This window comes from Budorcas taxicolor, chromosome 12, assembly GCF_023091745.1.
Source record: "Budorcas taxicolor isolate Tak-1 chromosome 12, Takin1.1, whole genome shotgun sequence".
In the NCBI taxonomy this organism is placed as follows: Eukaryota; Metazoa; Chordata; class Mammalia; order Artiodactyla; family Bovidae; genus Budorcas; species Budorcas taxicolor.
This window is the reverse complement of record NC_068921.1, coordinates 72040822-72056684: the sequence shown is the minus strand read 5'-3', so window position 1 is coordinate 72056684 and position 15863 is coordinate 72040822. Positions and strand designations below refer to the sequence as shown.

Genomic DNA, 15863 nt, shown 5'->3' with positions numbered 1-15863 from the left:
ACACATATTTACACAGTGTCCCTCGGGGCTGAGACCCTGAGAACCTCCCCAGCCTGGTTTCTTTGTGATGTTCCAACAGAGTCTGGGCTCTGTTTTCTTGTTGTACTGATGTGTGAAGTTTGGGGTGGGTACATGTGAATGCGTTTGTCCCAGTGTCTCAGTTCATAAAGATTCTCAATGTGATAAGAGTGTGTCTCCCATACATGAACCATTTTGACTTTCTGTTAGGCTGAGATGTTGAAAGAACAGGGGGACAGGGATGGACTGCCAGCAGAGCTTGTTTATATGGAAGCAAATTTCTTAACCTTTTTCTGGTGCTTGTGATAAAGAACCTGCCTGCCAATGCAGGAGTCATAAAGAGACACAGGTTCAATCCCTGGGTGAGGAAAACTTCCTGAAGAAGGAAATGGCAACCCACTCCAGTATTCTTGCCTGGGAAATCCCATGGACAGAGGAGCCTGGTGGGCTACAGTCCACAGGGTCACAAAGAGTTGGACGTGACTGAAGTGATGTAGCACTAACACCCTAAGAATAACTTGGTATTTTGCCAAATGCATTCTAAAGCACTGGTTGTAGTATTTATTGAACTTCTAGAGTGTAGTGAGTATGAAGTACTAAGGCTTCATTGTCTGTGAATGTAAAATTTTGGCTTAAGGTTAAAACTACTGTCTGCTTGTCTAATAGGAGATAGATATTTTCTTTTCAGGTGAATCATAAATGTAGTGTTTTGCCAAAATGCCATTTTAATATGCTAATAGTAAAAGTAAACCTTGTGTTAAGAAAACTGGTAGAGCTTGCATTTCTAATTAAGCCTTTTTTTTTTTTTCCTTTTAGGAAGGCACCAGAGTCTTTCAGCCCGTATTTTTGGGGAAAATGATTAATTATGTTGAAAACTCCAATCGCACGGAATCTGCCGCTTTGCACGAAGCCTACGGCTACGCTGCAGGGCTGAGCGCTGGCATGCTCGTGTGGGCCGTTGTGCACCACTTGTACTTCTATCACATTCAGCGTGTGGGGATGAGGCTGAGAGTAGCCGTGTGCCACATGATCTACCACAAGGTGACTCGGTTCCACAGTGTGTACCTCCCCTGAAGGACTGGGAACATTTAGGGAAAGTTCTCTGTAAACTAAAAATTTTGTAACTGGGATCATTCGTACTTTACTGGAGAAGCTTGGTATTTGCACCAAGTCGAGTTTTTTTGTTGTTGTTGTTGCTTTTCCTATATGTAATAAAAAGTTTTCTACTGAGATTGGATCAGGGCTACCTTTTATGACTTTTAGCCACAAAATATCCACTGTTGCATAATATCCACTAAATCTGTAATAAAATCTAATTAAAAATTAAAGTGTCAAAGGTATCCCATTGATTTGCAATGTTTTTATGCCTAATTCTCATAGTGGTATTTCTGGAAATTTTGTTGTTGTTGTTCATTAAAACCTTCAAAGCTGTATTTAAAAGTGAACTTCAGGATTGGATCTATAAAATTAAATCTTGAGCAGAATGGATTTGATAAAGGGAATGATTATATTTTTCAATGGCCCATTTAATCACATTCAGTACAATTATGTTAACTAAAGAAAAATATAAATATAACTCAGGCTAAATATAGACTCACTATATGCTATATGCTATAGTTATGATTGTTTTATTGGCATTAAAGACAATAATTGTCTGTTTTGGATAAAACTTGAAAATTTCCATTGTCTTTAGTAATTTGGGAGAGAATTTGTTGCTGTTCTTTCAAGTTATCTTCATAATACTATGCTTCCTTTTTCTCTTTGGTAGGTATTATAGAAGTTTTAATAAGACCTGATTTGATGTGTTCAGTGATTTTTATATTGAGAAATGGCACACAACTATTTCATAGCTTACCCTAATCTTAGCTAGTGTAAAAGGAATTAGGATTTCAGATGTCTTTACAAAGAAATCGCCACAGATACACCACGTCAACTGTTGAAAGGCTCTGTGTAAACTTGTTTCTCAGTATCTTGTTGCCCTGGGTTATTTGCTTTAAAAAATCCTCATTTAATTGTATTATATACTTAAATTTCTGTGAGAGTAGATCTAAAGTGTTCTCAAGTGAAAGTGTGAAAGTGAAAGTTGCTCAGTTGTGTCCGACTCTTTGCAACATCATGGACTATGTAGTTCATGGAATTCTCCAGGCCAGAATACTGGAGTGGGTAGCCTTTCCTTCTTCAGGGGATCTTTCCAACCCAGGGATCGAACCCAGATCTCCCGCATTGCAGGCATATTCTTTATCAGCTGAGCCAAAAGGGAAGACCTAAGTGTTCTCAGGAGACACACAAAATGGTAACTACATAAAGTGTGAATATGTTAATTGGTTTTACTACAGAAATCATTTCTCAATGTATATTTTTAACAATAATCATGTTGTCCACCTTAATACATATAATTTTTCTTAAAAGATAAAATCCTAATCAAAAGCTAAAGCCAAACAATTTAAATTGAAATTATCGCTTCTTTTATTTAGTTGCTACTTATGCTGCTTATCTAGAGCTTCTGTTTCTTGGGAATGTTTTTCTTGGCAAAAGGTAGTGTCCTAGCTCTGTGAAAAATACCGCTGGTAGCTTGATAGGGATTGCATTGAATCTGTAGATTGCTTTGGGTAGTACACCCGTGGCGGATTCATGTTGATGTATGGCAAAACCAATACAGTATTGTAAAGTAAAATTATATATATATATAAAAAAAAAACCTTAAAAAAGAAAGGTAAAATGTCTTCTTCTCATCTTTCTTTGAGCAGATTCTTGTTAATCTCAGTGCTGTATGAACCCAGGGCCCCTGGCATCTCACTGTGTGTGTTTGGCACAAGAGCTGGTTTCCTCCTGGTGACATGGAAATGGCAGTGGTGACTGCACACTCTAGCCAGGGTTCTTCATTGTCCCCCATCATATATTTGTTATTCTCTTGCACCTTTCACTGTTTAGGAGATGAGTACTCAGATTTCTCCACAAGTTAGCTAGATGTTTGTCTTTCTAGATCGTGCTTAGCTCCCATAAGTATGTGTGAAATTTCACCAGAACTGCACTGTGAAAACCTTCAGTTAGGTGTGAGGTCATGGTTCAGTCAAAGCGCCTCTTTGCTGCACAGGTGAGCCATTGTCCACCTGTTTTTCTTCCTCTTCCCACTAACACTTTGGAATGTCACCTTTGGGAAGTTTGTGGGCTCTTTTTAGCTGAACTTTGAATGGTCTTGTGGGATATGTCATAAATAAAGATTTGTCATTTCTACAAATTTGGTAAAGTTACTTTTGGCTTTTGGTCACTGATTTTAAAATTATTATAAAATATGCACAACATAAAATTTACAATTTTAACTAAATTGGGGAACATTGTTTAGTGACATTAGTGACATGAAGAGCTGACTCATTGGAACAGACCCTGATGTTGGGAAAGACTGAAGGCAAAAGAGACAGGGGTGGCAGAAGATGAGATGTTTAGATACCTTCACTGACTCAATGGACATGAATTTGAGCAAACTTCAGGAGACAGTGGAGGACTGAGGGGACTGGTGTGCTGCAGTCCATGGCATTGCAAAGAGTTGGGCATGACTTAGTGACTGAACAACAACAATTTAGTGACATTAGGAACATTTACATTGTTGAGGAAACAACACTGCTCTCCATGTCCAGAATTTCATCTTCACAAAGTGATCCTATCCATCCAATAAACATTAATTCTCCAGCCACCCCACCCCCACCCCTACCAGCCATCACCATTCTACTTCAATCTTTGAATTTGACTTGGTGTCCCATGTAAATGGAACTGTAAAATATTTGTCATTTTGTGTCTTATTTATGTCATGTAGCACAATGTCTTAAGGGTTTATTGATGGTGAAGCAGGTGTCAAATTTAATTCCATTTTACAACTGAATAATATTCCATTATATGTATATACAGCATTCTCTGTATCCATTCATCTGTTATTGAACATTTGGGTTGTTTCTACCTTTTGGCTATTGTGATCATTGCTGCTCTGAGCCCAAGTGTATAAATATCTGTTCATGTTCATGCATTCAGTTCTTTTGAGTATATTCCCAGAAGTGGAATTGCTGTATTATATGCTAATTTTGTGTTTAGTTTTTTGAGGAAGAACCATACTCTCTTCTATGGCAGCTACGTTGTTTAACATTCCCACTTTATCACTGATTTTTCTGTTTAACATGAGGACTAAATGAAAAAGTTTTGTGAACCATGAGACTCTGTTTGGATCCAATTGGTGGTCTTTGAAGCAGCTCATGGTGTCTGTTCAGGGTCCTCAGATCTCTAGGGCATGTTTCTTAACAAATAAAGGGATTGTGCAGCAGAGGCTGTGTTTTTTGTAAAGTCAGCAGACTGGCATTAAGAACAGAGGTTCCTCACAGCAACAGGGTTTTGAACACTATACTCACTCATTTCAGAAAGAATAAACTAAGCCCAAAGTGTTTAAATGAGATCACACACAGAATTAATAATCAATTCCAGATTTATAGTCTGTCCAAGTCCTCTACTTTCTTTCTTTAAGGTAGCCTTTCCATTCTCATCTAGTTTGGCTCAAATTTATTTTGGTTTGTTATTAAGTCTAAATCAACATTCCTTTATCCTTCAGGCAGGTTCAAGTTCATTGAGAAGCAGGATGGGGGATTTTGCTTCTACCTCCTGCTCCTCCGTTTGTTGTTCTTGTGGGCGGGTCTGCTGCCACATCGAGGAGACAAAGGATGAATATAGGTCCCTAGAACCGTGCTGTTTGGGGTCACCCTCTCTGTCCTAGGACTGCTCAAGACCCCACGAAAACACACTCCATTTTGCTATGTTGTTACTCCTTGGAAGAAAAGTTATGACCTACCTAGACAGCATATTGAAAAGCAGAGACATTACTTTGCCAACAAAGGTCTGTCTAGTGAAGGCTATGGTTTTTCCAGTGGTCATGTATGGATGTGAGAGTTGGACTGTGAAGAAAGCTCAATGCCGAAGAATCGATGCTTTTGAACTGTGGTGTTGGAGAAGCCTCTTGAGAGTCCCTTGGACTGCAAGGAGATCCAACCAGTCCATTCTGAAGATCAGCCCTGGGATTTCTTTGGAGGGAATGATGCTGAAGCTGAAACTCCAGTACTTTGGCCACCTCATGAGAAGAGTTGACTCATTGGAAAAGACTCTGATGCTGGGAGAGATTGGGGGTAGGAGGAAAAGGGGATGACAGAGGATGAGATGGCTGGATGGCATCACTGACTCAGTGGATGTGAGTCTGGGTGAACTCCGGGAGTTGGTGATGGAGAGGGAGGCCTGGCGTGTGGCGATTCATGGGGTTGCAAAGAGTTGGATACGACTGAATGGCTGAACTGAACTGAACTGAAGGTTGACTTGGTATCACCTTAGCAATCCAATTCTCTGTATCTTTCTCTCACTAGGTACTTCGTCTGAGTAGCTCAGCCATGGGGAAGACCACCGCAGGACAAATAGTCAACCTGCTGTCCAATGATGTGAACAGGTTTGATCAGGTGAGCTGCCCCTGAGGGATCCTCTTCCATTTCCCATCCTTCTTTCTTAGTGTAGCTTATTGGGATGCCAGGTGCCAGTGTTTGGTGTCAGCCAGGGTTCTGTTGAGGACCTAAGACAAGGGTCCTTTTTATCCAACTCTCATTTCTTCTGTGTGCAACTTAAATGTAACAATGTGTGTTGTCCTGTGATGAGAATTTCATTTTTCTAATAATAGACAGGCAGCAGGATTCTTTCCCAGCTTGGTTAGTGTCCCTAGGGGTCCTCCTGGTGTAGCTCATCTTGGCACATGGTGTTGGTATTGCTGGGCTGTCTTCCTCCTCCTCTGGATGATGAAGGCCTGGTGGGCAGGGGTTGTTCTTTCCCTGTTCAGTGCCTGCTATATAGGGAGCCTGTGAGGAATAATGCCAAGTGGATGGTCCTCAGCCAGACACAACCTCCTCTCTGCCGTCCCTCTGTACTCTTTTTTTCCCACTTACTTTATGAATAGATCATATTACCCAGGGCATTGTAGCTGTTGGTCAGAATTGTACTGCACTAGACCACTTCTCCTTCAATTATTCATTCATAAACCATGAAGTAAGACTTCTACTCAGTTTCAGGGATAAATTAGGCTTAGTTTTTGCCCCCCAAGAGCCACAGCCTGTCAGGGAGGTAAATACTTAAGTAATTACTGGAGAGAGTAGTAGGTACCATAATATAGGCTCTCCTGGGGAGATGGTGGCTGAATTTTGGAACAAAGAGAGTTTGGGGAAACCCTGAGCTCATCTGTGTTGTGGATAAAATTCAGATCTTCCTCCCAGTGCTGCTGGTTGGATTCTCCTTGGCCGGTTCTGTGCTGCCTCAGAACAGTGTCATCTGGGGTGGATGTATGGATTCCTGCTTTAGCAGGATTAAAACCCACTGTGATCATTTCTGTTTTGGTTCCTGTATCTTCTTTGTTGCTGCTGCTGTCCGACTCTGCGCGACCCCATAGATGTCAGCCCACCAGGCTTCCACATCCCTGGGATTCTCCAGGAAAGAACACTGGAGTGGGTTGCCATTTCCTTCTCCAATGCATGAAAGTAAAAAGTGGAAGTGAAGTTGCTCAGTTGTGTCCGACTCTTAGCAACCCCATGGACTGCAGCCTACCAGGCTCCATTTACAAGCATATTATTTCTACACTGTGTCCTTACTGGTGTTGTTTTTTATAATATCCTAAAAAGGCTTATCTTTTTCTTTAAGGTAATGATGTTCTTGCACTATCTGTGGGTGGGGCCACTGCAGGCAATTGCAGTGACTGCCCTGCTCTGGATGGAAACAGGAATATCGTGTCTTGCTGGGATGGCGGTTCTCATTTTCCTTCTGCTGTTGCAAAGCTGCTTTGGGATGTGGTTTTCATCACTCCGGTAAGTGAAACACTGGTTTTAAAAATAGGTAACATATATTTGGTGAAAACAAGAGTCTGTTGGATGCTTTTGTTTAAAAAATAAGATGCCTTCTCTGATCTCTTCTTTGTGTGTGTTGTAGATGCTTCAGGCTTAGTTTAGCCAGTGGTGGCTCCAGCTTTAAGCTGAAGGATAATCTTGAAGCAGGAAAAGTTATGGGATTTTCCAGACCCGCCCAGCACTGTACCTGAATACTGTACCTCAAGAGTGTCCTTGAGTACAATGCACCTATATTGAAGTTATTTAAACATTATTAAATAGTAATAATCCTACAGGCTCAATCTTAGCTGCATATATTTTTGTTATGCTTGGGTTAGAGTGATTTTTCCAGTATGTATATTCATGTCTTATTTTTAATTCAGTGTTTCCATTAATTTATAAGTGTCCAAGGACAAAGTCAGTTTTGATTTTTAAATCAATCTATTTATTTTAATTGGAGGCTAATTACTTTACAATATTGTGGTGATTTTTGCCATACATTGACATGCATCAGCCATGTGTATATATGTGCCCCCCATCCTGAACACCCCTCCCACCTCCCTCCCTATCCCATCCCTCTGGCTTGTCCCAGTGCACCAGCTTTGAGTGCCCTGTTTCATGCATCAAACTTGAACTGGTCATCTATTTCACATATGGCAATATACATGTTTCAATGCTGTTCTCTCAAATTATCCCACCCTCACCTTCTCCCACAGAGTCAAAAAGTCTGTTCTTTATATCTATGTCTGTTTTGCTGTGTCACATATGGGGTCATTGTTACCATCCTTCTAAATTCCATATATATGCATTAATAAAATGTATTGATGTTTTTCTTTCTGACTTACTTCACTTTGTATAATAGGCTCCAGTTTGGCACTCTCTGGGTTTCTTGATTCAAATGTGTTCTTTTAAATAGCTGAGTGATATTCTATTGTGTATATGTACCAGAACTTTCTTATCCATTTATTTGCTGATGGATATCTAGGTTTCTTCCATGTTCTAGCTATTGTAAACAGTGCTGTGATAAACATTGGGGTACACATGTCTCTTTCAATTCTGGTTTCCTCAGTGTATATGCCCAGCAGTGGGATTGGTAGGTCATATTGCAGTTTATTTCCATTTTTTTTAAAGGAATCTCCACACTGTTCTCCAGAGTGGTTGTACTAGATTGCATTCCCACAAACAGTGTAAGGGGGTTCCTCTTTCTCCACACTCTCTCCAGCATTTATTGTTTGTAGAATTTTTGGTAGCAGCCATTCTGACCATCATGAGATGGTACCTCATTGTGGTTTTGATTTGCAGTTCTCTGAAAGAGTATTAGACTTTATCTTTTTGGGCTCCAAAATCACTGCAGATGGTGACTGCAGCCATTAAATTAAAAGACACTTACTCCTTGGAAGGAAAGTTATGACCAACCTGGATAGCATATTCAAAAGTAGAGACATTATTTTGCTGACAAAGGTCCATCTAGTCAAGGCTATGGTTTTTCCAGTGGTCATGTATGGATGTGAGAGTTGGACTGTGAAGAAGACGGAGCACCAATGAATTGATGCTTTTGAACTGTGGAGTTGGAGAAGACTCTTGAGAGTCCCTTGGACTGCAAGGAGATCCAACCAGTCCATTCTAAAGGAGATCAGCCCTGGGTGTTCTTTGGAAGGAATGATGCTAAAGCTGAAACTCCAGTACTTTGGCCACCTCATGCGAAGAGTTGACTCATTGGAAAAGACTCTGATGCTGGGAGGGATTGGGGGCAGGAGGAAAAGGGGATGACAGAGGATGAGATGGCTGGATGGCATCACTGACTCGATGGATGTGAGTTTGAGTGAACTCCGGGAGATGGTGATGGACAGGGAGGCCTGGTTTGCTGCAATTTAGGGGGTCGCAAAGAGTTGGACACGACTGAGCGACTGAACTGAACTGATAATGAGTGATGTTGAGAATCTTTTCATGTGTTAGTCCTCTGTATGTCTTCTTTGGAAAAATGTCTGTTTAGTTCTTTGGGTCATTTTTGGATTGGGTCATTTATTTTTCCAGTATTGAGCTGCATGAGCAACTTGTATATTTTTAAGATTAATTCTTTTTCAGTTGCTTCATTTGCTACTGTTTCTCCCATTCTGAAGTCTGTCTTTTCACCTTGTTTACAGTTTCCTTCATTCAAAAGAGCTTTTAAGTTTAACTGTTTCCCATTTGTTTATTTTTGCTTTTATTTCCATTACTCTCGGAGGTGGGTCAAGAGAATCTTTCTGTGATTTATGTCAGACTGTTTTGCATATGTTTTCCTCTAGGAGTTTTATAGTTTCTAGTCTTACATTTATATCTTTCCTCCATTTTGAGTTTATTTTTGTGTATGGTGTTAGAAAGTTTTCTAATTTCATTCTTTTACAGGCAGTTGACCAGTTTTCCCAGCAAAACTTGTTAAGGAGATTGTCTTTTCTCCATTGTATATTTTTGCCTCCTTTGTCAAAGATAAGGTATCCATAGATGTGTGGATTTACCTCTGGACTTTCCGTTTTGTTCCATCGATCTATATTTCTGTCTTTGTGCCAATACCATACTGTCTTTATGACTGTAGCTTTGTAGTATAGCCTATAGTGAGGCATGTTGGGTCCTCCAGTTCCATTCTTCTTTCTCAAGATTGCTTTGGCTAGTCGAAGTTTGTTATATTTCCATACAAATTGTGAAATTATTTGTTCTAGTTCTCTGAAAAATACTGATGGTAGCTTGATAGGGATTGCATTGAATCTATAGATTGCTTTGGTTAGTATACTCATTTTTACTATATTGATTCTTCCGATCCATGAACATGGTATTTCTTCATCTATTTATGGCATCTTTGATTTCTTTCATCAGTGTTTTATATTTTTCTATATACAGGTCTTTCGTTTCTTTATGTAGACTTATTCCTAAGTATTTTATTCTTTTCATCACACTGGTGAATGGAATTGTTTCCTTAATTTCTCTTTCTGTTTTCTCATTGTTAGTGTATAGGAATGCAAGGGATTTCTGTGTATAAATTTTATATCCTGCAACTATACTATACTCATTGATTACCTCTTGTAATTTTTTGGTGGTGTCTTTAGGATTTTCTATGTAGAGGATCATGTCATCCGTAAACAGTGAGAGTTTTACTTCTTTTCCAATCTGGATTCCTTGTATATATATAGATATATTTTCTGATTGCTGTGGCCAAAACTTCCAAAACTATATTGAATAGTAGTGGTGAGAGTGGGCACCCTTGTCTTGTTCCTGACTTTAGGGGAAATGCTGTCAGTTTTTCACCATTGAGGATAATGTTTGCTGTGGGTTTATCATATATGGCTTTTATTATGTTGAGGTATTAGAGAAGGAAATGGCAACCCACTCCAGTATTCTTGCCTGGAGAATCCCATGGACGGAGGAGCCTGGCGGGCTACAGTCCATGGGATCACAAAGAGTTGGACACGACTGAGTGACTTCACTTCACTATGTTCCTTCTATGCCTACTTTCTGAAGCGTTTTTATCATAAATGGATGTTGAATTTTGTCAAAGGCTTTCTCTGCATCTATTGAGATAATCATATGGTTTTTATCTTTCAATTTGTTAATGTGGTGTATCACATTGATTGATCTGCAAATATCAATGAATCCTTGCATCCCTGGGATAAAGCCCACTTAGTCATGATGTATGATCTTTTTAATATGTTGTTGGATTTTCTTTGCTAGAATTTTGAGAATTTTTACATCTAAGTTCATCAGTGATATTGACCTATAGTTTTCTTTTTTTTTTGTGGCATCTTTGTCTGGTTTTGGTATTAGGGTGATGGTGGCCTCATAGAATGAGTTTGGGAGTTTCCCTTCCTCTGCAATTTCCTGGAAGTGTTTGAGTAGGATAGGTGTTAGCTCTTTCAATTTTTGGTAGGATTCACCTGTGAAGCCATCAGGTCCTGGGCTTTTGTTTGTTGGAAGATTTTTGATTACAGTTCTGATTTTCATGTTTGTGATTGGTCTGTTAAGATTTTCTATTTCTTCCTTGTTCAGTTTTGGAAGGTTGTACTTTCCTAAGAATTTATCCATTTCTTCCGTGTTGGCCATTTTATTCACATATAGTTGCTGATACTAGTCTCTTATAATCCTTTCTGTTTCTGTGTTGTCTGTTGTGATTTCTCCATTTTCATTTCTAATTTTGTTGATTTGACTCCTCTCCGTTTTTTTCCTTGATGAGTATGGCTAATGATTTGCCTATTTTATTTATCTTCTCAAGGAACCAGCTTTTAGTTCTGTTGATTTTTTCTATAGTCTCCTTTGTTTCTTTTTCATTAATTTCTGCTCTAATTTTTATGATTTATTTTCTTCAACTAACCCTGGGGTTCTTCATTTGTTTGTTTGTTTGTTTGTTTGTTTTTCCCTAGTTGGTTTAGGTGTAAAGATAGGTTATTTATTTGATTTTTCTATTGTTTCTTGAGGTAAGTGTGTATTGTTATGAACCTTTGTCTTAGCACTGCTTTTACTGAATCCCATAGGTTTTAGGTTGTTGGGTTTTATTTTCATTTGTTTCTATGCATATTTTTATTTCCTTTTTGATTTCTTCCGTGATTTGCTGGTTATTCTGAAGCGTGTTGTTTAGCCTCCATATGTTTGTATTTTTAATAGTTTTTTGTTTCCTCTAGTTGACATCTAATCTTACCACGTTGCAATCCAAAAAGATACTTGAAATTATTTTTTTTTTGAATTTACTAAGGCTAGATTTATGGCCCAGGATGTGGTCTATCCTGGTGAATGTTCTGTATGCACTTGAGAAAAAGGTGAAATTCATTGTTTTGGGTGAAATGTCCTATAGATATCAATTAGGTCTAACTGGTCCATTGTATTATTTAAAGTTTGTGTTTCCTTGCTAATTTTCTATCCATAGGTGTGAGTGGGATACTAAATTTTCCCACTATTATTGTGTTACTGTTAATTTCCCCTTTCAAACTCGTTAGCATTTGTCTTATGTATTGAGGTGCTCCAATCTTGGGTGTATGAAAGTGAAAGTCACTCAGAGGTGTCCAACTCTTTGCGATCCCATAGACTTTATAGTCCATGGCATTCTCCAGGCCAGAATACTGGAGTGGTTAACCTTTCCCTTCTCCAGGGGATCTTCCCATCCCAGGGATTGAACCCAGGTCTCTCATGTTGCAGGCAGATTCTTTACCAGCTGAGCCACAAGGGAAGCCCAAGAATACTGGACTGGGTTTCCTATCCCTTCGCCAGTGGATTTTCCCAACCTAGGAATTGAACCAGGGTCTCCCATATTGCAGTCGGATTCTTTACCAGCTGAACCACAAGGGAAGGCCAAGAATACTGGAGTGGGTAGCCTATCCCTTCTCTAGAGGATCTTCCTAACTCAGGAATCAAATCAGGGTCTCCTCCATTGTAGGCAGATTCTTTACAAACTGAGCTATGAGGGAAGCCCTTGTTGGGTGCATATATATTTATAATTGTTATATCTTCTTGAATTGGTCCTTTGACCATTATGTAGTGTCCTTCTTTGTCTCTTTTCACAGCCTTTCTTTCAAAGTCTATTTTATCTGATATGAGTATTGCTACTTCTGCTTTCTTTTGGTCTCTCTTTGCATGAAATACCTTTTATAGCCCTTCACTTTCAGTCTTTATCTTTTCTAGGTCCTTGTTAAACATTTCTTGCATCTTCTCAATCCTTGTCTCTAGTCTATTTATCTGTAACTCCATTTTGTGTTCAAGATTTTGGATCATTTTTACTATCATTATTCTGAATTCTTTTTCAGGTAGACTCCCTATCGCCTCCTCTTTTGTTTGATTTTGTGGGCATTTATCATGTTGCTTTACCTGCTGAATATTTCTCTGCCTTTTCATTTTGTTTAGATTGCTGGGTTTGGGGTGCCTTTTCTGTTTGTTGGCAGTTCATGGTTCCTCTGTATTGTGGAGCCTTCTCCCTGTGGGTGGGGTTGGACTGGTGGTTTGTCAAGGTTTCCTGGTTAGGGGAGCTTGTGTCTGCGTTCTGGTGGGTGGAAATGGATCTCTTCTCTTTGAAGTGCCATGAAGTGTCTGGTAGTGAGTTTTGGGGTGTCTATGGGTTTGGCATGGCTTTGGGCAGCCTGTTGTTTAATGCTCAAGGCTGTGTTCCTGCTTTAGTGGAGAATTAGCATGGTATATCTTGCTCTGGAACTTGTTAACTCTTGGGTGGAGCTGATTTCAGTGTAGGAATGTGTCCTTTTGGGTGAGCTCTTGTCTATTAATATTGCATGGAATCAGGAGTTCCCTGATGTTCTCAAGTTTTGGAGTTAAAACTTCTCCCTCTGGCTTTCAGTCTTATTCTTACAGTAGCCTCAAGACTTCTCCATCCATATAACACAGATGATAAAACATCTAGGTTAATAGTGAAACAATTCTCCACAGCGAGGGACACCCAGAGAGGTTCACAGACTTACATGGAGAAGAGGGAGAAGGGAGATAGAGGTGACCAGGAGGAAAAGAGAGGGAGTCAAAAGGGGAGAGAGCAATCTAGCCAGTAATCAATTCCCTAAGTGTTCTCTACAGCCCAGAACACCCAGAGACATTCACAGATTAAGTAGAGAAGAGAAAGGGGAGGGAGAAGATATAGGTGGGATATAGGGGGAGAAAAGGGAGAGTAGAAAAGGGAGACAGCAATAAAGCCAGCCAGCAATTTCACACACCTAAGTGAAAATGGGTACTGAAGATTGTATTCCTAAAGGTACAAAATTGAAAACAAATACCAAAAAGCAAAGATTAAAAATCTAGAGTAGAGGTCAGACTCTCAGAAATACAATATTAAAATTATAAAACAAAATCAATCACAAAATTATGGAAAATATATATGTTAATTTGCTTTAAAATGGGGTCTTTTTGCAAGATAATAGGTTATAAAAATGAAAATTAAAGGAGTAATAAGGAACTTAAATTAAAAAATTAAAAAGTGATAATACTAAAAATATATCTAGGAATTTCTCTGGAGCTGTTGTGGGCAGTGTGGGGTCAGTTCAGTTTCAGATAGTTCTTTATTCCAGCTTGTGCTTCTTTTCAAGGTCTATCAGCTCCCTCCAATATTTAGTCAATGTTAACTACAAGATTTTAATCTGTTGAACATGTCACTTCCAGAGCAGTTCCCTCTTCTTTGTTTATTTTGGCTTCCTCTGTTTGCAAGTCTCTTCAGTGTCTAATTTCCACCCTGACACAAAGGGGTGAAAGTGGTCGCTTATTTAGGCTTACTTGTTCAGTTCTGTTGTGAGGAGGGGGAGATACTACAAACAAATATTGCTGGCATGTGTGGAGAGTGTTTGCAGTGTAAGGACCACACTGGGTGTGTCAAAGCTCAAGGTGGCATGTGTTTCCTGGGTCTACACTGCTCAGGCTCCAGGGTGCTCTGCAGGTGTACTGTCCAAAGCGGACCTGCCTTTTCAGGCACTTCCCAGGTCTAAGCTGCTCAGGTTCTTGGGTACTCCACAAGGGCACAGACTCATTTGGGCATGCGTTTTGTGCCTTTCCCAGGTCCAAGCAGCTCAGACGACCAGGTACTTGGTGAGCACACTGTCCCAGGTGGGCCATGCGTCTTAATCACCTCCCTGGTCCATGCTGCTTAGTATCGCGTGTGAGCTGTGAGAGCACAATCTCAGGTGTGCTGTGTGAGAGGTGTGTCTCCTCCGGGGAGCTGATCTCAGGCTACGACACTCCTGGCAGATGTCAACCATCCAGGATCCCAGGAAGACGTGGTTAGCAACTGGGAACCTGCTCACAATTTGGTGAAGGATGCCGGTCCCTGGGGCCGAGATTGGAGCAACCCCTTGCAGTGTGGCTCTGGGTGTCACATGCCTGCCTGTCTGCCTCTGGGGAACTGCGGAGGAGGGGCCTGTATGCAGCCGGCTAGCTCTTCTTTGGTGTTAGCTCAATCCTTTGTTCTGTGAGTGGGCCAGGCTGTGCCTTAGAGCCTTTCATGGGTGAGTTCTCTCTCTTTTTTTTTCTCTCTGGCAATCCCATAGTTTGGGTTGCTATCTCATGTTATCTCCCTCAGATTGTCCTCAGGGTATTCAGGCTCAGTCCTTACCCTAAGTACTGATTATGCAGCCTGTGCCTACCTGTCCAGTCCCCACTTGTTGGTAGCAGACACGAGTGACTGGGCAACTTCGCTCGCAGTTGCAGTTAGGTGCATATTCTGGTGTTTTGTTTTTTATTTTTCCTCTCCTGGTTATGTTGCCCTCTGAGATTCTAAAACTCCCCATAGACCTGCCTGTGAGAGGTTTTCCTACTGTGTGGAAACTTCTCCTTCTTCACAACTCCCTCCCCAGGACAGGTCTCTGTCCCTAACTCTTTGTCTCTCTCTGTGTCTTTTATATTTTGTCCTACCTCTTTTTGAAGAGATTAGGCTATCTTTCTGGGTGCCTAGCATCCTCCACTAGCATTTAGAAGTTGTTTTGTGGAAGTTGCTCAGCATGCAAATGATCTTTTGATGAATTTGTGGGGCAAAAGTGGTCTCCCCATCCTATTCCTCTGCCATCTTGGGACCACCCCCAGTCTTGATTAACTATGTCTTTATTAGGACTTCCCTGGTGGCTCAGACATCTAAAGTGTCTGCCTAAAATATGGGAGACCCAGGATCGATCCCTGGGTTGGGTATCCTCTGGATAAGGAAATGGCAACCCACTACAGTACTCTTGCCTGGAAAATCCCATGGACAGAGGAGTGTGGTAGGCTACAGTCCACGGGGTTGCAAAGAGTTAGATGCGACTGAGCGACTTCACTTTCATAAAGTCCCACAGTCTCAGCAGCATATGTGATAGAAAAGTAACTGGTGATGAAGGGCCTAATGGTGATGAGTTAGAGCTGAGGCAGGTTCCAGAGGGTTGGGAGCGGGTCATTGTTCAGATTGTCAGGTGGTGAAGGTGTGTTGTTTGAAGCTAGTTAAGTTCTTTTATGTCTGTGTGTACCATTACATGTGGTATTTTTCTTTAC

At 40.4% G+C, this 15863-nt stretch overlaps 1 protein-coding gene across 1 annotated transcript in view; it reads left to right on the top strand.

Moving 5' to 3' along the window:
• LOC128057632 (ATP-binding cassette sub-family C member 4-like) overlaps positions 1-15863 on the top strand; it is a 200875-nt gene that overhangs the window by 19109 nt on the left and 165903 nt on the right. The window contains 3 exon segments of the mRNA XM_052650093.1: positions 835-1059; positions 5409-5498; positions 6721-6884. Of these exon segments, the coding sequence (XP_052506053.1) occupies positions 835-1059; positions 5409-5498; positions 6721-6884 (479 nt within the window).